This window comes from Echiichthys vipera, assembly GCF_963691815.1.
Source record: "Echiichthys vipera genome assembly, chromosome: 1".
Taxonomy (NCBI): Eukaryota; Metazoa; Chordata; class Actinopteri; order Perciformes; family Trachinidae; genus Echiichthys; species Echiichthys vipera.
The window spans coordinates 37,261,290-37,283,961 of NC_139826.1; the positions used below are offsets into that span (position 1 = coordinate 37,261,290).

Below are 22,672 nucleotides of genomic sequence, written 5' to 3' on the forward strand. Positions count from 1 at the left end.
TACAACAACACTTCCTAATGCTACGTTTCAACCATAAATCGTGATTACATTTGTTTACCGCAGTTAAAATAGGGATGTTATATGCTAACTATAAAATGGGGAATTAGGATCAATGCATGAGTCATATTTTTTAATGATTATATATTTGTTTTAGTCTCATGTACCCCTGCAGTACTCCAAAGCCCCCCCAGGGGTACATGTACCCCCTGCAGTACTCCAAAGCGCCCCCAGGGGTACATGTACCCCCTGCAGTACTCCAAAGCGCCCCCAGGGGTACATGTACCCCCTGCAGTACTCCAAAGCCCCCCCAGGGGTACATGTACCCCCTGCAGTACTCCAAAGCCCCCCCAGGGGTACATGTACCCCCTGCAGTACTCCAAAGCACCCCTAGGGGTACATGTACCCCCTGCAGTACTCCAAAGCACCCCTAGGGGTACATGTACCCCCTGCAGTACTACAAAGTACCCCCAGGGGTACATGTACCCCCTGCAGTACTCCAAAGCGCCCCCAGGGGTACATGTACCCCCTGCAGTACTCCAAAGCGCCCCCAGGGGTACATGTACCCCCTGCAGTACTCCAAAGCGCCCCCAGGGGTACATGTACCCCCTGCAGTACTCCAAAGTACCCCCAGGGGTACATGTACCCCCTGCAGTACTCCAAAGTACCCCCAGGGGTACATGTACCCCCATTGGAGAAAGACGGACCTAAAACAATATGCACATAAATAACTGGTAGATATTTGATTCACTGTTCAAACGACACAACTGTGTTTTGCGTCGGGACTCTTGGAAGTTGTTGGTTTTGACTCTAACAGCAGTGCAGAGACAAAGAGTCACCGACTCCAACGTGTTTCACCAGGATGAAACGTCCTGCAGGAGCACTGAGACTCTTGTTGACGATTTACGAGTGTGACAAACGGGTGAGAAAGTTCCCGAGATGAAACGTCACCAGATTTATTCTTCATCTTCTGACACAAATGGATCATTTGATGCAGAAACGCTTCAATCTACGGAAACAATCAGTCATTTCATGGGACCTGAGAAATGAGGTGTGTGTGTGTGTGTGTGTGTGTGTGTGTGTGTGTGTGTGTGTGTGTGTGTGTGTGTGTGTGTGTGTGTGTGTGTGTGTGTGTGTGTGTGTGTGTGTGTGTGTGTGTGTGTGTGTGTGTGTGTGTGTGTGTGTGTGTGTGTGTGTGTGTGTGTGTGTGTGTGTGTGTGTGTGTGTGTGTGTGTGTGTGTGTGTGTGTGTGTGTGTGTGTGTGTGTGTGTGTGTGTGTGTGTGTGTGTGTGTGTGTGTGTGTGTGTGTTCCTGTAAAGAGCAGCAGCTGTACGAGTGTGTGAAAGATTAAGAAGCACAAAAAACACCAGAAATAATGTTTAATGTTGCTGCTTGGAACCTTCCTCTCTCTGTCTCCCTCTATCTCTCCCTCTCTCTCTGGCTCTCTCCATCCCTCTTCCCCTCACCCTCTCTCTCTCCCTCTCCACCCCCCCCCCCCTCTCTCTCTCTGGCTCTCCCTCTCCATTCCTCTTCCCCCTCTCTCTCGCTCCTCCCTCTTTCCCTCTCCCCTCACCCCCCTGTCTCACTCTCCCTCTCCATCCCTCCTCCCCTCACCCTCCCTCTCTCTGTCTCTCTCTCCCTCTCTCTCTCTCTCTCTCTCCCCCCACCCCCTCTATCTCTCTCTCCCCCTCTCCATCCCTCTTCCCCTCACCCTCCCTCTCTCTCTCTCTCTCTCTCTCTGTCTCTCCCCCCTCTCTCACTCTCTCCCTCTGCCCCCCCTCTCTCTCTGTCTCTCCCTCCCTCCCTCTCTCTCTGTCTCTCTCTCCCTCTCTCCCCCTCTCCACCCCTCTTCCCCTCACCCTCCCTCTCTCCCTCTCTCTCTGGCTCTCCCTCTCTCTCTCTCTCTCTCTCTCTCTCCCCCTCTCCACCCCTCCCCCTCCCTCTCTCCTGGCCCTGTTTCCATTGATGAAAGCAGACACCTTCAGGCGGGGGACACAGAGCCTGGTGGGGTCTCTGAGGGCTTCAGTCAGTCAAAGGCCTTTTTTTGTACGCAGACAGACACAGGAAGTGTTTCCGCAGACTCTCACATGCTGGTTCGAGTCTGCAGCTGGTGACGCTGCGGGGGCACCGCAGCAGCAGCATTAGAGGTGTGTGTTTCCTGTCAGGTGGCACCGCAGCAGCAGCATTAGAGGTGTGTGTTTCCTGTCAGGTGGCACCGCAGCAGCATTAGAGGTGTGTGTTTCCTGTCAGGTGGCACCGCAGCAGCAGCATTAGAGGTGTGTGTTTCCTGTCAGGTGGCACCGCAGCAGCATTAGAGGTGTGTGTTTCCTGTCAGGTGGCACCGCAGCAGCAGCATTAGAGGTGTGTGTTTCCTGTCAGGGGGCACCGCAGCAGCAGCATTAGAGGTGTGTGTTTCCTGTCAGGTGGCACCGCAGCAGCAGCATTAGAGGTGTGTGTTTCCTGTCAGGTGGCACCGCAGCAGCATTAGAGGTGTGTGTTTCCTGTCAGGTGGCACCGCAGCAGCAGCATTAGAGGTGTGTGTTTCCTGTCAGGTGGCACCGCAGCAGCATTAGAGGTGTGTGTTTCCTGTCAGGTGGCACCGCAGCAGCAGCATTAGAGGTGTGTGTTTCCTGTCAGGTGGCACCGCAGCAGCAGCATTAGAGGTGTGTGTTTCCTGTCAGGTGGCACCGCAGCTGCAGCATTAGAGGTGTGTGTTTCCTGTCAGGTGGCACCGCAGCAGCAGCATTAGAGGTGTGTGTTTCCTGTCAGGTGGCACCGCGGCAGCAGCATTAGAGGTGTGTGTTTCCTGTCAGGTGGCACCGCAGCAGCATTAGAGGTGTGTGTTTCCTGTCAGAGGGCACCGCAGCAGCAGCATTAGAGGTGTGTGTTTCCTGTCAGGTGGCACCGCATCAGCAGCATTAGAGGTGTGTGTGTTTCCTGTCAGGTGGCACCGCAGCAGCAGCATTAGAGGTGTGTGTTTCCTGTCAGGTGGCACCACAGCAGCAGCATTAGAGGTGTGTGTTTCCTGTCAGGTGGCACCGCAGCAGCAGCATTAGAGGTGTGTGTTTCCTGTCAGGTGGCACCGCAGCAGCAGCATTAGAGGTGTGTGTTTCCTGTCAGGTGGCACCGCAGCAGCAGCATTAGAGGTGTGTGTTTCCTGTCAGGTGGCACCGCAGCAGCATTAGAGGTGTGTTTCCTGTCAGGTGGCACCGCAGCAGCAGCATTAGAGGTGTGTGTTTCCTGTCAGGTGGCACCGCAGCAGCAGCATTAGAGGTGTGTGTTTCCTGTCAGGTGGCACCGCAGCAGCAGCATTAGAGGTGTGTGTTTCCTGTCAGAGGGCACCGCAGCAGCAGCATTAGAGGTGTGTGTTTCCTGTCAGAGGGCACCGCAGCAGCAGCATTAGAGGTGTGTGTTTCCTGTCAGGTGGCACCGCAGCAGCAGCATTAGAGGTGTGTGTTTCCTGTCAGGTGGCACCGCAGCAGCAGCATTAGAGGTGTGTGTTTCCTGTCAGGTGGCACCGCAGCAGCAGCATTAGAGGTGTGTGTTTCCTGTCAGAGGGCACCGCAGCAGCATTAGAGGTGTGTTTCCTGTCAGAGGGCGGAGCGTCGTCCGTCCCAGTCCACAGAGTAAAGGTTGAAACCGCCCTTTTTTAAATATTTCAACTCTTCTTATGGCCCCGGTTTAAAATATGGGATTTAATGAGCAATGTAAAAACTTTAAAATCAAAGAATGTGTGTTTGGTAGAGAGAGACGGAGACATCACACACACACGCACGCACACACGCACGCACACACACACACACACACACACACACACACACACACACACACACACACACACACACACACACACACACACACACACACACACACACACACACACACACACACACACACACACACACACACACACACACACACACACACACACACACACACACATAAGACAAAATACCCTGTAGGTTCTTCTTCTTCTTCTTCTTCTTCGTCTTCTTCTTCTTCTTTCACCTCTTCTTCTCCCTCTTCTTCTTCTTCTCTTCCTCCTCCTTCCACCTCCTCTTCTTCTTCTCTTCCTCCTCCTCTTCTTCTTCCTCCTTTTCTTCCTTTTTCTTTCAACTCCTCTTCTTTCCCTTCTTCTTCGCCTTCTTCTTTAGTTCACTTTGAAACCGCCCTTTTTAAAATATTTAAACTCTTCTTATGGCCTCGGTTTAAAATATGGGATTTAAGGAGAAACGTGTAAACTTTAAAATCAAAGAATGGGTGTTTGGTAGAGAGAGACGGAGACATCACACACACACACACACACACACACACATAAAAACTAAATACCCTGCAGGTTCTTAATAATGAGGTACGTATAAATGGAAAAGGGTATGTCACTCCTTCTCCTCCTCCTCCTGATTATTATGTTTTTGATGATCATTTTCCTTTTGCACGACCATGTCCGTTCTGTCCACAGGAGGGCGCTGTTCTCCTGGTCTTCACCGAGAGTTCAGGTGCTTTAAACACAACTCTGGGTGAAATGAGTTAAATGCACTTTAATGTCACCGCTACGGAAATATGTTCCTCACTATTTCCCAAATGTTCACATATTTAAGTTGATGTTTCATGACTAAGAATGACTGAATATAAATATATATAAATTAATTCCAGCTAGAAGGTTCACTCTGTCAACACCCCAGAACAGATGTGCTGAAATCGAAGACAAATAAAGAAATAAAGAATAAATGATTTATAGAAATCAAACACACTGGCAGGAAATAAGTGTATGCAGTATCATCAGAATCAGAAGTACTTAAGGTGTATATATATATATATATATATATATATATAGAATAGAATAGAATGACTTTAATGATCCCAGACTGGGAAATGATTTTGTAACAGCAGCAGTGGGTCAGCAAATTAAAAGTGTGCACATAACATAAATAGAATCCAATATATACATAGTGTTTACATACAGTGCACAGTGTGCTATAAACAATAAACAATAATAATATATACAACAAAAAAACAGTAGAGAGAGCAGAGTTCTCTGTCAGGCAGAGGTGAGAGAGTTATTATAAAAAATATCACATGATCATATAATAAATATCACTAAATTGATTCCACTTTGAAAGCTTCCTTCCAGGACAGATGTGCTGAAATCAAAGACAAACAAACAAATAAAGAAAGAAATAAACAACGTGACTCCAATAAAGGGAAATACAAGTAAAAATGAATCTGGATTACGTCAAATAAAACAGTTAAACACTCACGAGCTGCTGAGTGCTTATATAAAATGAATTATCATTATTATCATTTTTAAAAATATATATATTTCATTGTTTCATTCCGTACTCCCTGTATAAAACAGTGGTCCGTGTTGAATGCCCGTTTTTTACGGGTCACCTGCGCGCCGCAGCTCGGCCCCGCCCCCCCCCCCCCCCCCCGCGCGCTCACCTGCGCATATTTTATGCAAATGAGCAGGTGCAGCGGCTCTTGAGGCGCGCGGCGGGCCGCTCGGGGAAGATCCGGATGGAGCAACGCGGGGAGCAGCGGGAGTCAGGCCGGAGGGGTTTCACCAGGTGATGCTGTCCAAACCCGACTGACCGCGGGTCCGCGACACACCGATGGATCCCTATTTAAGACGGAGCGGGACCAGGACCCGGACCGGGACCGGGACCGGGACCCGGACCAGGACCAGGCTCTTTCACCTGTTTACGCTCAATTTAATCCTCATTTATCAAGGTGAGTCGGCTGCACGCGCGAGGCTCCATGCGCCCTTATAGCGCGCACAACACCGGGGAATGAAACCTGAAATGTTCCTTTTTAATTTAATGATGATCAGAAAATGAAATGTGAACTTTATGGAGCAGCTCGTGGGTGTTTAAGTGTTCTCATTTGTCTTAATCCAGATTATTTTTTCAGATTATTTTCTCCTTTTATTTGAGTCACATTGTTTCTTTATTTCTTTATTTGTCTTTGATTTCAGCACATCTGTCCTGGGGTGTTGACAGAGTGAACCTCTCTAACTGGAACGAATTTAATAAGTGAGTGACATTTATTTTTATATTTATATTTATATCTTTATTATTTCATTATTATCGTTTTAAATGCTGTGAGTATGACGTGATCTGCATCATAGCCACACTAATGTCATTTTGTCTTAATTTATATCCTAAGGGTGATGCACATACACTTTGCATTTACACTTTTTCTGCCAGTGTTATGTGTTTAATTTCCATATATTCTAATTTATAACAATAATAACGACAATAACAATAACCAAAAGCATGTTATTTGTAAAAAAAAAGCTGAAATTATCGGCCGATTAATCAATTTGTCAACAACAGAACATTAATTGGAAACTATTCTGATAATTAATTATTCATTTAAGTCATTTTTTTCTGCAAAATTGACAAAAAACTTTTAATTTTTGCTTCTCAAATGTGAAAATGTGTGGTTTTTCTTTTTTAAAGTAAAGTGAAAGAGGATTTTTACTATCTTTAGATTTTTACTTTGATCAAATATTTAATATCTTTAATTCCCTGAACTTCATCATCTGAAATAAGAGAACTTTTGGGAACTTGTGAGGAACATTTTCCCAATTTTTAGACATTTTATGGATCAATCATTGAATCAATAAGCTGAGAAATTGATGGTTCACTTGACTCGCCGCAGCTCTAACTGAGCTTGAACTCGACGGCCCTCTGTGCTCGTTCCATCGATTGCCTGTTGTTTTTTTATTTGTTGGGTGTTTGGGGGTTTTCGGTGGTTTGGTCGGTTCCTGGTCGCCGGTGGGTTCGTGGGTTCGTGGTGTCGGGGTGGGGGGTGGGGGGGTGGTGTGTGTGTGTGTGTGTGTGCAGCGGAAAACAAACCTGTCCTTGTTCTCTCTGTCCCAGCAGCGGGAGCAGCAGGATAAAGCCGCAGAAATGGGACACCGCTTCCCAGGGAGGGCAGGTAGGCTGCCGCATTGATCAGTGATGCTGATGGAGCTGCACACACACACACACACACACACACACACACACACACACACACACACACACACACACACACACACACACACACACACACACACACACACACAGCCACCAAAAGAGGTCCCCGAAAAATCTGCAGCGCTCGCACCAAAGCAGCCGGGGAACAGAAGAGAGCAAACCGTCTCCTGAACAGCTTTCATCATTTGCTTCGATAGACAGACATGTATCGTGTATGCAGATGAGTAAAGCACGACACAGGGTGACATATGGACACAATGCTATGATTCAAATATATAAATTAACACTTTATGGGAAGTGATGGATGCAGATTGAAGGGTTAAAAATATGGCAGACATCATTTTAAAGAGTTCTTCAATTAGATTTACATTCAATTGCACACATGTCTCATTATCTGCAGTGTTTTAGTGGTTTATTGTGATATTTTAGAGTTATTTTCATCTTTTTCGAGCCGGGACTCGCTTAAAACCTCACGATACAATAAATAACACGATCCACATATGGCCATATGCGTTATTGTGCACTTGAGGTGATGTTGCTGTTTTTAAAACTGGCATTTGCTGCTGGAATGAGACTTTAGCAGCTGCATCCACTCGTGCAGCAGCAAGGAGCACATGGCCATGTGACGTGTCTTTGAGTCGTGGCCTAACGCCCTTTCAAAAGTACCGTTTCTTTGATTCTGAGTAATGATAATGATGATCACACACGGACGTCACAACATCTTTTCTTTAGTAATCTTTGCGACAACTTGCACCCAACAAACGCTTTAACTTCAGACCCACGGAGATCTTAAAAGTAAAATCCTCAGTTTCTGATCCCAGAGTTATTTATTCATTCATCTTCAACCTCTTGTCCCTGTCGGGGTCGCGGCGGGGCTGGAGCCGATCCCAGCTGACATCGGGCGTGAGGCGGGGTACACCCTGGACAGGACGCCAGTCTATCACAGGACACATAGAGACGAACAGAGACAGACAACCATTCACACCTACGGGTGATTTAGAGTCATCAATGAACCGAACACCTGCACGTCTTTGGACTGTGGGAGGAAACCGGAGAACCCGGAGAAAACCCACGCAGACACGGGGAGAACATGCAAACTCCACACAGAAGGGCCCCAGTCGGGATGCGAACCTGGAACCTTCTAACCACTACTCCACCGTGTCGCCCCCCCTCAGATTTATTAACAAATGCAAATACTTTTAAACTTAACATGCACGACTGAGTGTTTGCTTTATGTGGATTAGCCTCGGCTGCAAACCTTTTGGTGTTATCGTGCACTTGAGGTGATGTTGCTGTTTTAAAACTGGCATTTGCTGCTGCAACGAGACTTTAGCACCTGCATCTACTCGTGCAGCAGCAAGGAGCACATCGCCATGTGTCCCGTCTTTAAGTCGTGACCTAACGCACTTTCAAAGCACCGTTTCCAGGTCCAAGCCTTGTATATCTATGGTGTTGCAGTGCTGTGTTCCCAGTTGTTTTGTCATTTTACTGCTTTGCTATCGATCCAAATGCGTCTCACTGATCGTAGAAAAAGTTTGCAGGTTCGATTGTTGGTGTCTGGTTTGTTCAATGGAGGGTTCGGACCCGTAAATAGTGTTTAGAAAGGCTGTTCGATCAGACTTAAAGACTCAAAGACTGGATTGTTGCTTTTCTCTTGATCACACCCCCAGTTAAACAATTGAAATACATACATTTCTGCGCAAAGAAGCTCCGAATTACCCATGAGATCAGGCTGAAACTGTACCTGGATGACACGTAAAGATATGAAATGCACACGGATCCCCTGCTGACGTGCACCTCTGCATGTCAAAGTTAAATTGCTGCACGGTGACATTTGTTCCTCCCAGAAACCGACGTTCGAGCGAGTCCCAGCAGGAATATTCAGTAGCCGGTCTGTTGTCTCACTCTTGCGCTATCAGAGGCTCCATCAGTGGTCGCTCCTTTTGTCCGGCTCAAAGAGGCGTGAGAATCCGGGCCAAACTATAGGGAGGGAGAGGGGGGGGTTAGTAAACGAACAAAGCAATTAGTAGCACAGGTCGCAGGTCCGCAGGTATAGAGAGCGGATCTATCTCACATCAGATCTCTGTCATCTGGGTCGACAGTGCTGCATTTGTGTTCGGCATGCTCAGTATGGACAGCCCCTGATACTGATCAGTGATTAATAATTCATCGTCACACACCCCGCATACCTTCCTTATACCCTTCACCTTTGCCATCTGCTTTGTTCGTGTGTTGAGATGAAAGTTGAGAGCTCAGGTGTCGAGGGAAGTGTAGAAACCGCGCTAGAACTTTATATAATGTCCGTTCAATCTGACGATTTCATGCCAAAATGTTCCTGATACTCAGAGTTTTAATCTAAGACCGCTTACAAATCCTAATATTTCATAGGCAGCAGCTCTGCTCCCTGTGAACTCACATTTTACTTCAGAAAAATACTCGATAAACACCCCCTCTCTGCATTTCCCATACAACGAAGATCATTCAAACTGGGGGAAACGCACACAGGGGGGAGGAGAGGGCGGGGTCGTCGACCGGGATGGGAAAGTTGAAAGTTGGAAGTCACAGAGGAGTCATTAATGAAGGCCGGCTGACAGCTCTTTTCTCTCGAGCCTCTTCTTTTCCCAGCGCTGCCTCAGGTTCATCCTCCTCACCGGTCCGGGCTCTTCTGGTTTGGCAACAACCGGCGTAATTCTGGGAGGAATTTTTTGCCCCAACAAAACATTGAATTGTAAAAGCTTTGGGAGTTTTACATTTTAATCAAAGCTTCTTTTTAATGCGTCACCCGAGACGATTTTTCTGAAATCTAATTTAAAGTCATAGAATTAATAAAAAGAATAAGACTGTGTTACAAGGACTTAGTTTTAGTTTGCTGGCACTGGCTGCTTGCTCTGTTCGGTGCCAATGCCTTATATGAAAATGATCAGATTTAATATATTTGGTTGGAAGAGGCTCTGAAACATTGTTGGATAGGATCAAGTTATGGCTTCACGACTGAACTGTTGCATGAAATTCCTGATGATACATTTTGTCTTCTTGAAGGAGCTCCAGACAGCAGCTGCTGCGTTAGAAGCCAACTCCTCCAGCCATTCGCTGGTCAGCAGGACCGCTGCGTCCAACCTGACGTCCTCCAACACGGAGAGGACACCGACCTCCTCATGGGCCCTCAGCTCTGACCAATCATCTGCAGCCACAGCACCATCTAGTCAAACACCATCCAGAACAGTATCATCAAACCAATCATCAGGCAGCACATCACAAACCAGCCAATCACCAACCACCACAGCATCAGCCAACCAATCGCCAGGCAGCACAACACAAACCAGCCAATCACCAACCACCACAGCATCAGCCAGCCAATCGCCAGGCAGCACAACACAAACCACCACAGCATCAGCCAGCCAATCACCAGGCAGGACAACACAAACCAGCCAATCACCAACCACCACAGCATCAGCCAGCCAATCACCAGGCAGCACAACACAAACCACCACAGCATCAGCCAGCCAATCACCAGGCAGCACTACACAAACCAGCCAATCACCAACAAAAACAGTACAAGTCAGCCAATCACTAGGCAGCGGCCAATCACCAACCAGCACGACACCATCCAGCCAATCGCTAACCACCCCAGCATCAGCCAGCCAATCACCAGGCAGCACAGCACAAACAAGACAATCGTCAACAAAAACAATACCAATCAGCCAATTACCAACAACCATAGCCCCATCCAGCCAATCACCAACAAAAACAGTACCAGTCAGCCAATCATCACTAACCAGCCAATCACCAACAACCATAGCAACAGCCCGCCAATCATCACCTAGCACAATACCAGCTGGCCAATCACCAAACAGAATAGGACCACCCAGCCAATCACCAAAGGTCACAGCATCAGCCCGAACATCTTTAGGCAGCACAACAACAGTCAGCCAAACACCAACCAGTGTAGCACCAACTAGCCAATCACAGACAAAGAAGGCATCACCTATCAAGTCACCAACCAGCACAGCAAAATCCAGCCAATCCCCAATCAACACGGTGCCAGTTGGCACTGCACCAGCCGAGATGTTATCTGACCATTCAGCAAGCAGTACTACAAAACCTAGCCAATCACCATCCAGCCAAACACCAATGAGCCAAGCAACAACTGTCTCAAAAACACCAAACCATGCACCACTCACCACAACATCTTCTAATCATTCACCAAAAACAAATCAAGACATAACCACCTCAAAAGTATTACACCACATATCATCCAGCTTAACATCACACAACCAATCACTGTCAGGGTCAGCCCCATCTGACCAATCCCAGACCAGCTCCGTGCCATCAAACCAACCATTATCTGGTTCACTGGGAAACAGCGGAGACGAGCGCCCAGTTAACATTTCGCTACTCGCCAGACAGGCGAAGGAAGCCCTGAGGTCATCGTTACGTAGGATTCAAGGTTTGTTTACTGTATGAAGATAGTTCATGTTGTATATTCTTTTAAATTATTCAGATGGCATAAGAAAAAAAAGGGAGAATTCTGGTGAAGATTGGTCTTTGTCTTCCTTCAGCTCTGCCATTCTCAGTAGCCTATCCTCAGATCACATTTTTAAAGGAGGTATTGGTATTTATAAGCCTTGGCTGTAGACCAACATGCCTCTGGACGTGATTGTATTGACCTACAATCAATAAAAGCAATGAAACGTCACAAATGCAGAGACCAGGGCCACAGAAGAGGGCCAGAATTTGAAGCCAATTTGACAAAGTGGCCAAACAGTGGAATTACAACTTCCCTGTTGGTCACGTGATGCCTTGGGGCCCAGAAAGACTTTTTTCCATTGACTTACATGGAAAAAGTTACCGTCACAGCCCACTTCCAATCGGTTGCTGTCTCCATGTTGACTTCTGGTCGCGGTTTTGGAAGATATTATACAAACCTGTTGATGAGAAAGCGTTGCACTAAGAGACCAACTCATTTTGACTTGTCAATGCTTCACATAAGCGGCACACTGTCACCTGCATTGGCGCTGAATGTTTGGCATAAGTTGTGCGTTGCAGAATCATCCTATATGAACGTACTTGGGTGATTCGACTGCACAAAACAGGAATGAATAAACAAGTCCTCACTCACACTTATAATTGAGGTTTACTAGCAACAGAGGTCCAAAGTTGTCCAACCTCCTGATTCCATTTTTTGAAGCGTCAGAAAGTTGTGAAATGTGGCTTTAAACAGAGCAACAAGTGAGCCCTCTGTCTCACTTCCCCCTCGCAGAGCGAACAGAAGGAAGGTAGCTTTTATCTGATTAATTACACCCCCCCCCCACACACACACACACACACACACACCCCTGCACCTCCACAAACCCCTGCATGGTACCTGTACTTGTGTGGGACGTGGTTGGCTGAACAGACGAGCTGTAAGCCCACTGAGCAGATGGCGTCGCTGCAGAGACGCCATCGTTTGGTGTTTGGTGGTGCGTTCAGGGCCCCACAGCTCCATATGGGTGCTGACAGATGGTGACTTTTCCTTAAAGGTGTGAGCTGCAGATCCTCAGTTAGTCATCCGATTCGGTGGTCGTTAGCATGGATGTATGGATTTTATGGTACATGAAAGAAACATACAGTCATTTATTATCTCATCTATTCTTTCTTACTTTTACTTTTACCTGTAATACGAAAGTGTTTTAAACCAAAAATCGGACGCACTTTCAGCCATTTTCGCTCTCTTTATTTTAACGATTATGTGTATCAGTAGAGCTTTTTATCAAGTAAGATTCAGGTGAAATGTGCATTAGTGAAACAACCTGAAAAGGGAAATATCTTAATAATATTCAGTGTAATTGTTTGTTTCGTCTCAGCGGAGCCATGTGCGTTTCCCTGCCTGAACGGGGGACAGTGCGTTCAGCCGGAGTCGTGTGACTGCAGCTTGTATCAGGCCACTGGACACAGATGTCAAACAGGTAAACACACACCTGGCATTCTTCTTTCTGAGACCATTTGACTGGTGACTGCCATCATACTTTACTCTATTATACGTAAGAACGTGAGATGGTGTTGATTAAAGTGCTTTGGTGAGGCTAGAGGAATGCAGACGTCTAGTTTCTCAACACTTGAATTAAAGTATGAAAAAATAAAAGATTATCATGTTTTTTTTTGCCCAACAACACCAAAAATAAACTGCCTACATCAGCTTTAAGTGAAGCAAAATATAATCACTGCTTTTGTCCATCAATTCATCCGGCCAGTTCCAAATCCTGGCTATGAGAGGGAGATGACGTGTCGGACGTGGGGTCAGTACAACTTTGAGACCTTCGACGGCCTCTACTATCACTTCCCCGGTCGGTGCACGTACACTCTGCTGAAGGACTGTGAGGAAACCACCCAGGCCAGCATCGCCGTCCAGGTTAGTTCACACTCAGCCGGTCGAAATGAATCCTCCTGACTACAGAAGCTGCCCAGAAGGTCTCGCTTCGACGCCTGCTTCCAGTCGAGGGAAGCTGGGACTCGGTGGCGTCCTGCTCTGAAACACACTCTTACTCTCTGAGTTTTTGCGAAGGTTTCCGTCTCCGCCCGAGGAAAAGATTTGCTCTGAAGATTAGTGAAAGCTATCTGGTTATTAGAGTCAATTACCATTAAATGCTGCAATTACCCACCATGCCTTGAGAGCATCTGCAACAGACCGGGACTTTGTTCCGCAGAAGAGGCAGCGGAGACCGTGTCTGTGTATGGGAACGGCAAACCAAACAGGGAGCACAAAAAAGATCCAAGCGCATTATGATTATTGATAGTGCATCGTTCATGACGAGGAGCACCTCATAAACAAAAAGAAAATAAAGTTGCAGATATAACAACCAGAACATGTTATAAAGAGGTGAGAGGACATTTTCTTTTGTAACACACTTTGCTGAAGAATGCGTTTTACTTTTAGGGTCAAGTTTCAGCGTTTAAACCAGTCATTTAGGGAGAGCTGGGGTAGAAATAGTGGATTTCTTCTGTCTTCAAGCATTTGTGCAGTACTGTAGCTACTATAGTATCTGCTGGTCTACTGAGTAGTCCATAGAAATCATTTTACAGACATGGCATGATGAAAATAAAACACAACTCTCCCTCAACGTAACTTTCTTTTAAATTCAATTCAATCTTATTTACAGTGCCAAATCATAACCAAAGTTATCTCAGGACACTTTACAGAGTAAGTAAAGACCACACTCTATGACTTATTTATGATTTACATTAAGTACATAAGTCCTTTCAAATTCATTCTTATGTCAGGGTTTGTATTTAATGGAGGGAAAACCACCAGTGGGATCTCTTAAAAGGTAAAATGCTTATCAATATTATTATTAATGATACATTTGCATCTTTCTGTGTGCAGGTCCACAATGACCCAGGCTGCAGCTCTGCCCCCTACACCTGCCAACGCTCTGTCAGCGTCTTCCTGCCGTGGGAGGGTGAGCTGCGGCTGCACGCCACCAACGTGACCTTCAAGGGCCAAAGGTCAGCGGCTGAGCACCAGACACAGCTGAACACGGAAATATGTCTTTGTGATTTCTGCTTTCTCTCTTTTAGGAATTCCTTATACCTGTATATTTTTTATACCTGTCCATTTAAGTCTGTTTGCTCTCTATATGTTTGGTTTTACATAAATGGGAGAAACTTTGTTTATTTTGTTTGTGAGTATCCGTAGAAAAGTTAACGCCGTATATATCAGTTAGCGTGAGCTACGACGGCGTCGTTGAGTCTTCACTGCCTCCGTCTTCAGTTTGCAGCTGCCTCATCACATCCACGACCTGCAGCTGGAGCAGATCTCGCAGTACGTTCTGGTGACGCAGCAGCACGGCTTCACGCTGGCGTGGGAGGGACGCAGCGGCTCCGTCTACATCCAACTCAGCCCGGAGTTTGTGGGCAGAACCTGCGGCCTGTGTGGGAACTTCAACGCAGACGTCCAGGACGACTTGAAGACGAGTTACGGTACGATCGCGTTGTCTGGAAGCTTTGATTTGGAGTCTAGACGTCAGAGTTTAAATTAGGCTGCATTTAGTTGAATACAGGATTATAATGATCAGTGGTCCTTTACTTAAAGGAGGGGCGAGTCAGGTGCAGAGTTTCTCAATGAGGGGGAAGAGTAGATGTGCTTCCAGTCCCTTCTCTTTTTCATTTCTTTTGTGTGTGGGAAAACCAAATTAAACTAAATATTAATCATAGCAGAGTAGTTTTTACATACTTTACTTTAAAATGTGTCTTGAGTGGGACTTCATTTCTTATAATACTACTACTACTTGTCAGGCCCAGGCAGGAATGAGGACTCAGATGCGGAGGTTCGCGGATCAACACTGAATTTATTAGCTTGACGTCAGGAACGTGGAAAAGAAAAAGAGCCACAAACAAAAAAAAATCACTCCGCACAGGAGGAACAAAACAAAAGGCAAAGTTAACAAATAAATCTCTAAGCTAAGTCGCTCTGTACGGGAGGAATAAACAAAAACAGAGTGAACAAAATAATTAATTATATAAAGACGCTCCAACCAGGAGGAAAAAACAAAGTCACAAGAGAATTCAAAAATGTTAAAGTTACTTGGACAGAAACAAGGAATACAAACACCTGAACGTGGAGACAAAGAACTCGAAAGCATGAACAAGACTGTGGAACAAAACGCTGGCACGGAACAAGGGGGAAGACAGGGACTTTATTTATACATGAGGGAGGGGAACCACAGGTGGAAACAATCAGGGATCAGCTAACTGTAATAGCAGTAAATACAGCAGAACAGTAGAAACAAGCACAGCTAAGGTGATAGATTATAACAGCAGCAGGAAGCGTCATGCAGGACCACGGCAGCAGGCACCACCACCATCAGCAGAGACCTGCGAGATGACAAAGCACAAACAACTCCGGGGAAGAAGTTGAATTAGTAACATGCACTGATGAGACATGAATGATACAGACAGAGAGGAGAGAAGCTCAGAGGATCAGGAACAGGATTAACAGAGCATCAAACTGGGTTGAGAATTTAATAATCATGTCTGTCTCTCCCAGGCGTGCTGACTCATGATGTGGAAATGTTCGGGAACAGCTGGGTGGAGACGGAGCCACACGAGGCCCGGTGTCCCACGGTGCCCTCTGGCTTCTCTTCACCCTGCGCTGCGGTCGAAGCTCACGTCCTGCTGGTAAGATGTTGTTGTAGACGTGTGCATATTTTACGATATCACCTATTCTGTTCTGTTTTGCTGATTTTATTCAACTTGTACAGCACTTTTGGAAACTCCAGTTGCTTTTTAAACATGCTGAACAAGTAAATTTGACTTATATTTATATATAAACAGTAAATGTTTTAAGTGAAAAACTGTCTTTGTGTGTTTTTTTGTGGCTGCAGAAAGTGGAGGAAGTGTGTTCGATGCTGTTGGATCCGCCGTTTCAGAGCTGCCACGACTTCGTCAGCCCGCTGTCCTACATGGCCAGCTGCTCCAACGACCTCTGCATGTAAGAACGCCCGATTCTGATCTGCCTCATGTTTGTTTTGTCCCCATTGTGACCTCTGATGGAAAGTTAGGGATTTGGTTTTGGAGATGTTGTGATAATTTGGTCTAAGGAGGAAACGATTCATCCTCAGAGGAGCATGAAAGTGTTCGTGAGGGGGAAACCAAACCTGCTACGACTCTGGGGGTTGTGAACATCCATAAAACCGGTAGATCCTTTTGAATTGCTGGAATCAAACACCTGATGCACCTCAGCTGTGTTTTTTCCCCCTTTACTGACTCAGTTGGAAATTTGATCGACCCAGGAGGCCTGGACCATCTCCAGCCTCTGAGCCAGCGCTTTATACTGGGGTATAAACTTAAGGGTGCAGCTTTGGGAGACACTTAACAGTTGGAGGCAACATTTATTCAGTAGTGGAAAATATACATTTGATGAATTTGATGACTATATGCTTCAGTTACATAAACATGATATAGAGAAGTATTGAGTGATCTCTGTGGTCTTTTTTGGCACTTACTTCCATCAAATAAGCCATTGAGAGCTTTGTCATGGATGAACTATTAACAGAGAAATCCGGGAGAGTCGCTAACAGCCGGACGTGGCTAACAGTGATTAGCTCGGGGCAGCAAGTTGAAGGCATTCAAAGGTCTTTTTTAACCACTAATGCTGCTGAAAATAACAGCAAACCTCTGCAGCAGCATGAGAAGAGTCCCTACACACAAAACAAAGCACCAACAACGTAGTTAGTGAAGAGTTTATTAAAAGAGTGTTTTAAAGACTTACCTACTGGCCCCTGTACCAGCTCCTCTCATAGTAAAGTCCATTCAAGTGGATTAGCAAAGTCAATCCCAAAGGAAGGAGCCCATTGGTGCTTTGTTTTGTGTGTAGGGACTCTTCTCATGCTGCTGCAGAGGTTTGCTGTTATTTTCAGCAGTATTAGTGGTTAAAAAAGGCGTTTGAATGCCTTCACCGTACTGCCCCGAGCTAATCACTGTTAGCCACGTCCAGCTGTTAGCACTCTCCTGGATTTCTCTTTTAATAGTTTATACACGGGAAAAAAAACTGTCTCAGTGGCTTATTTGATGTATGTAAGGGCCGAAAAAAGACCACGGGATGATTTTACACCGGAATCACACTTTAATAAAATCCTTTTGAATTTTAAAAATGTTCATTTTAAGCTGCAGCCTTGAAATCTGATGGTTATTATTCCTCCACAATTCTCGTTATCTATCTGAGGCTATTCTTTGTGTAGCCCATTGAGGTGTGTTTTAAGATTTTGTGGATTTGTACCTTTTAAGTCCAGGTCCACGGAGAAGACTGTGAGCACTTGTTGTTACGGTCCACTCACGGCTTTCTCAGTTGTGTGTTCTGGTGGCTCAGGTCCATGATCCTGAACGTGCCCTCGTTCAGTGAGTAACATTAGCCCCGGCGGTCTGTTACGCCTAACTCACAGTGATGTGTAACAGAGACTGTGATAAAGACACAACTGTTTACTGTGTTCAGACACAAATGTGCCTCATCAGACGACTGATACCGCCGCTCTACAACAACCTTCTTCAGCTTTAATTTTCTAGTTAAAGCCTTCACTCGTTAATCAAGATGGAGTCACAGCTGGTGGGTGGTTATTTGTGCGATCGCTTCAGCGTACCTGTTCTCCTGTGGCCACACCTCTCCTGGCTCCCCTCAAAGAGTCCTTCTCTGTTTGTTACTCTGCTGAAGGTCGGGTCCCAACGGTGATGTGGTATGCCAGGTGTTCAGCCAGTACGCCCGGGCCTGCGCCCACGCCGACCACCCACTGCACGACTGGAGGCAGCACATTCCTCAGTGTGGTACGTTTTTCCAGGTGTTTTATACCGTGTGCCACAAAGCTGCACGTTTCAGCCGCAAACACTACACCAGATTCATTCAAGTGCTTGTTTTCTCCTCTTTGGGTAATAGGAAAACTACGGAACCCCTACAGTACCAAACCGTGATAGTTATTATCCTGTGCGAACAAAATAAAAAAATATTATCTTTTGGGACCTCAGGGGCTCCGTAGAAAAAACATCTTGTTGCAATGAAATAAGAAAAATAGATTTTTTTTCTTCTTAATGAAATGTTAATTTCAAAATATGGAAGTTACAATTACGAGATAATGTCAATACAGAGTAAGAAACTTAGTTAAGGAACAGAAGTTAGCTTTGAAAATAACCCAAATTTTTATTTTTAATTCCGGCGCAAAATCGTCCCATGGTCTTTTTGGCACCTAACATCAAATAAGCCATAGAGACAGTTTTTTCCCTGTATCAACTATTAACGGAGCAATCCTGGAGTCGCTAACAGCCGGGCGTGGCTAACAGTGATTAGCTCAGGGCAGCACGGTGAAGGCATTCAAAGGTCTTTTTTAACCAATAATGCTGCTGAAAATAACAGCAAACCTACTGGCCCCTGTACCAGCTCCTCTCATAGTAAAGTCCATTCAAGTGGATTACCAAAGTCAATCCCAAAGGAAGGAGCCCATTGGTGCTTTGTTGTACTGTTGCCAAGGTCATCTGTAGCAGATCTACTGTTCCACTACTACTACTGTTAATCCGTTTTAGAAAGTTACTACCAAATGCTTAGATCTGTAATTAGATGAACAATACATTTAACACTGGAGACACAAATTTGCAACTCCTGCAACAAACAGAACTTTGAATTAAGCTAAATGCATTCATGGCGATTATTCAACACTTGTTTCAGAGGGGTGGATTCAACTGGGCTCCAGTGTTGTTAAGCAGTTTGTTATTTGGCAAATGTCTCTGTTGTCTTTTCATTAGAAAGGTTTTGACATGTTGTGTTTCATTTTTGCGACCAGCAAAGCAGTGTCCCCTGGGTCTGCAGTACAGGGAATGCATCAGCTGCTGCCCGGCGTCCTGCAACCTGGAGCGGACATGCATCGACAGCAAGCTGGCCTGTCTGGACGGATGCTACTGTCCTGATGGTGAGTTTCTATTCAGATTCTATTAGAGCTAGTCACCTGAAAAAAGCTTCCTGCAAATGCACCTTTAATACACTTTCTGTCTTGTCTTCTGACCTCAAAATAAACTACCTGTTCAACCACCTTCCTCTATACATTTATTAGAATAGACTAGAGAGAATAGCCTGTATACATTGTCTGTATTGTGATGTTTTTAACTGTGTTTCTTATCTGTCTGTCTCCTCAGGTCTAATATTCGAGGACGGAGGCTGTGTGACGCCGTCCGACTGTCCCTGTGAGTTCCACGGCATGTTTTACCCATCTGGACAGACGCTGCAGGAGGAATGCAACAACTGGTGAGCACTGTTTAACCTCTCTGCTCTGATTTACCTGTTGAAGTACCGTCTTCTTATCTCATAAAAACACCAGCTTGGGGCGGCCGGTGGCTCAGTGGGCGGAGCAGTTGCCCCATGTGAAAAGGCTTGGGGTCCTCGGGGCAGCGGCCACGGGTTCGGCTCCGACCTTTGGCACTTTGCTGCATGTCTCCCCTCTCTCTCTCTCTCTCTCTCTCTCTCTCTCACCCCATTTCCTGTCTGTCCTGTTCAGTAAATACTTGGAAAACTGCCAAAAAAATAATCTTTAAGAAGAAAATTAAAATTAAAAAATAAAAACAGCAGCTTAATGCTTTTTACGGTTTTCCAATAACATCTCTGTAATCTCTGTTTTGTTATTATTAACCTCTATGTTAATACCCCCTTTTGGAGCTCAGATGAACCTTAGATGGTCACATGTGAGGCCAATCTTTTCAGATCTGACCACCTGGACTCAGTGTGTCCAGTTTCTATCAGTGATTGTGCTGATTAGCTCAGCCTTTCATGTTCCCCACCTGTGGACGTCTCTGCTTTCTGTTTCAGCACATGCGTGGGTGGAGTGTGGAACTGCACCGACTACAGCTGCCCAGGTTTGTTTAACCCAAAGATGCAAGCCTTTTTTTTCCTCAAGCTTCTATAAACTATGCATGTAAAACTCTAAAGTTAGGAAGCAAGGAAGGAGGGACAATCATAGCAAAGGTCACAGAAGGAAAATGCCTCCTACCTCATACTACTGCAACACCAACACTCCCTAATTAGGAAGAAAGGAAGAGAAATGCTTTCTAGTTAAGGAGGAAAAAAGGAGAAAGCTGAAAAAAGCTCCCTCAGAATGGTGCAAGGACACAGTGTAGGATGCTTCCTAGATAGGGAGCAAGGCAATGAAGGATGAGCAAGGGCAAGGAAGGTCAAAGCATCCTAGTTCAAGAGACGAGAAGAAGGAAGTAAGAAACAAAGAAAATGGAAGTGTGTAGATACATCCTAGGATGCGCTGGGACACATCATCAGTGATGTTATTACCTGAGATCAACGGGCATTTCGGGTCTCTCAACATCAGACACCTTCCCTCAGGCGACCCAGCCGGGGTGATTAAGATCTCCGGCCTGTGCCCCATCAGCGTTAGCCCTCTTTTCGGACCTTTTAATCCAGATCCACCTGGAGGCTCTCTCTGCAGCCTCTGTGGCGGACTTGACGGCTCTCCTCCGAGCAGCACCCGAGATGCCAAGAAGGCTGTAGGCCCTGCACAGGGAGCGTGCAGCAAAGCCCCGACAACCCACCTCTATTGGCTCGCAGTGGGCTTTCCAGCCTCTCCTCCGGCAGTCTTCGATGAGCTCCTGGTATTTGAGCCGCTTACGCTCATTGGCCTCTTCCATTCGGTCCTCCCAGGGGACTGTCAGTTCCAATAAGAGGACTTACTTTGAAGAGACAGATGTCAGAACCAGGTCTGCTCTCAATGAAGTTGCTGAAGCAATCTAGTTAGTGTAGCAAGGGAAGGAAGGAGAAGCATCTTAGTTAGGGAACAAGAAAGGAAGGTCAGTATTAGTGGTTAAAAAAGTCTTATTTAACCACTAATACTGCTGAAAGTAACAGCAAACCTCTGCAGCAGCATGAGCAGAGCCCCTACACACAAAACAAAGCAGCAACAACGTAGTTAGTGAAGCCAGAGTTTATTAAAAGAGTGTTTTAAAGACTTACCTACTGGCCCCTGTACCAGCTCCTCTCATAGTAAAGTCCATTAACGTTGATTACCAAATGAATTACACTTTAACTCAGGAAATCAAAACATTTAAAAGAACATTCATTGATTTCTTTTGAGGTGTGATGTGTGTCCTGTAGAGACCAGACTGCGGTTCGAAGTTGAAATTTCCCTTCGATGAATGATTGAATACGTGGAAACTGTCTCTCACTCTCTCTGCAGGCGAGTGCTCGGTGACTGGAGATATGTATTTTCAATCCTTTGACGGGCGGCTCTTCACCTTCCCTGCAACATGTCAGTATGTGCTCGCCAAAAGTCGCAACTCGGGGAAGTTCACCGTCACCGTCCAGAACGCCCCCTGTGGAGCTGTGAGTTACGCTCAACCTGCGTTCTTTTTTATTCATCTACAAAATTGTTTTAGTGCTTTTGAATCAAACTTCTCTACATGTCGGAAAACTCTTGCACAACTCTTCCACTTCCACAATCAGCCTCTGCAAGTGTTCGCCCGTCTCGGCTTACAGGTTTATGCAATTTGTCTGTCATGTAGATCATATCATAATTTAAGTGCTCTATAATCCCTGCTGAGACCAGGTCATTTTTGTTCAAGAGCCATGCTGCGACTCACAGAAATGAAAGCGCTGTCGATCAAACCGGGGGCAGCAAACAAAAGGCTGAGAGCTTCTTCTCCTATCCTCTCTCCCTCTCTCCCTCTCTCCCTCTCTCTCTCTCTCCAAGCCTTCAATTCACCAGCAGCCTTTGAGTTGCTCAGCAAACAGGGGGTGTGATGGAGGGGAGGAGGGCGAGATATAGGATGTCCCACTCATCAGAGCAGAGGCCCGAGACCTCTAACAGCCAACTGAACAGGATTACCTTATCTGGCCTGAGTGACAGAGCTGTGGACGGCTTTGTAGTGAGGAGGGTGGTGAAGAGAGGCACTGGAGGGGCGGGGGACTTGGACAGAGAGAAGGTTATGCGAAAAACAGGAGGTGAATGATGGGAAGAGTAAAAAGAGGAGGGGGGTGCTAAAACCTTTCAGCTATGGGGCTCTGCCACTTATGAAAGAGACGATTCATAAGAGGCAGATCGCTTACTGTCAGCAACGCGCCGGCTTCCTTACTTTAAAAATATCCCAAGCGGCAGAGTGGCCAATGACAGAAATGTCTGTCAGTGTTTGAGCTGCAGCCACTTTTACAAATGCACCGCAACACCGAACTGATGTATTAC

The 22,672-nt window shown here is 46.0% G+C and overlaps 1 protein-coding gene across 1 annotated transcript in view; it reads left to right on the forward strand.

The window, feature by feature from the left end:
• Positions 1–237: 237 nt before the first annotated feature.
• otog (otogelin) overlaps positions 238–22,672 on the forward strand; it is a gene marked incomplete at both ends in the record, with an annotated part of 83,817 nt that continues 61,382 nt past the window's right edge. The window contains 16 exons of the mRNA XM_083920565.1: positions 238–673; positions 5,972–6,029; positions 6,882–6,939; positions 10,020–10,657; positions 11,240–11,427; positions 12,827–12,928; positions 13,214–13,371; positions 14,344–14,465; positions 14,731–14,939; positions 16,006–16,136; positions 16,343–16,449; positions 18,166–18,275; positions 19,283–19,408; positions 19,632–19,740; positions 20,299–20,345; positions 21,671–21,816. Of these exons, the coding sequence (XP_083776691.1) occupies positions 238–673; positions 5,972–6,029; positions 6,882–6,939; positions 10,020–10,657; positions 11,240–11,427; positions 12,827–12,928; positions 13,214–13,371; positions 14,344–14,465; positions 14,731–14,939; positions 16,006–16,136; positions 16,343–16,449; positions 18,166–18,275; positions 19,283–19,408; positions 19,632–19,740; positions 20,299–20,345; positions 21,671–21,816 (2,745 nt within the window). The remainder of the gene's footprint in view (positions 674–5,971; positions 6,030–6,881; positions 6,940–10,019; positions 10,658–11,239; positions 11,428–12,826; positions 12,929–13,213; positions 13,372–14,343; positions 14,466–14,730; positions 14,940–16,005; positions 16,137–16,342; positions 16,450–18,165; positions 18,276–19,282; positions 19,409–19,631; positions 19,741–20,298; positions 20,346–21,670; positions 21,817–22,672) is intronic.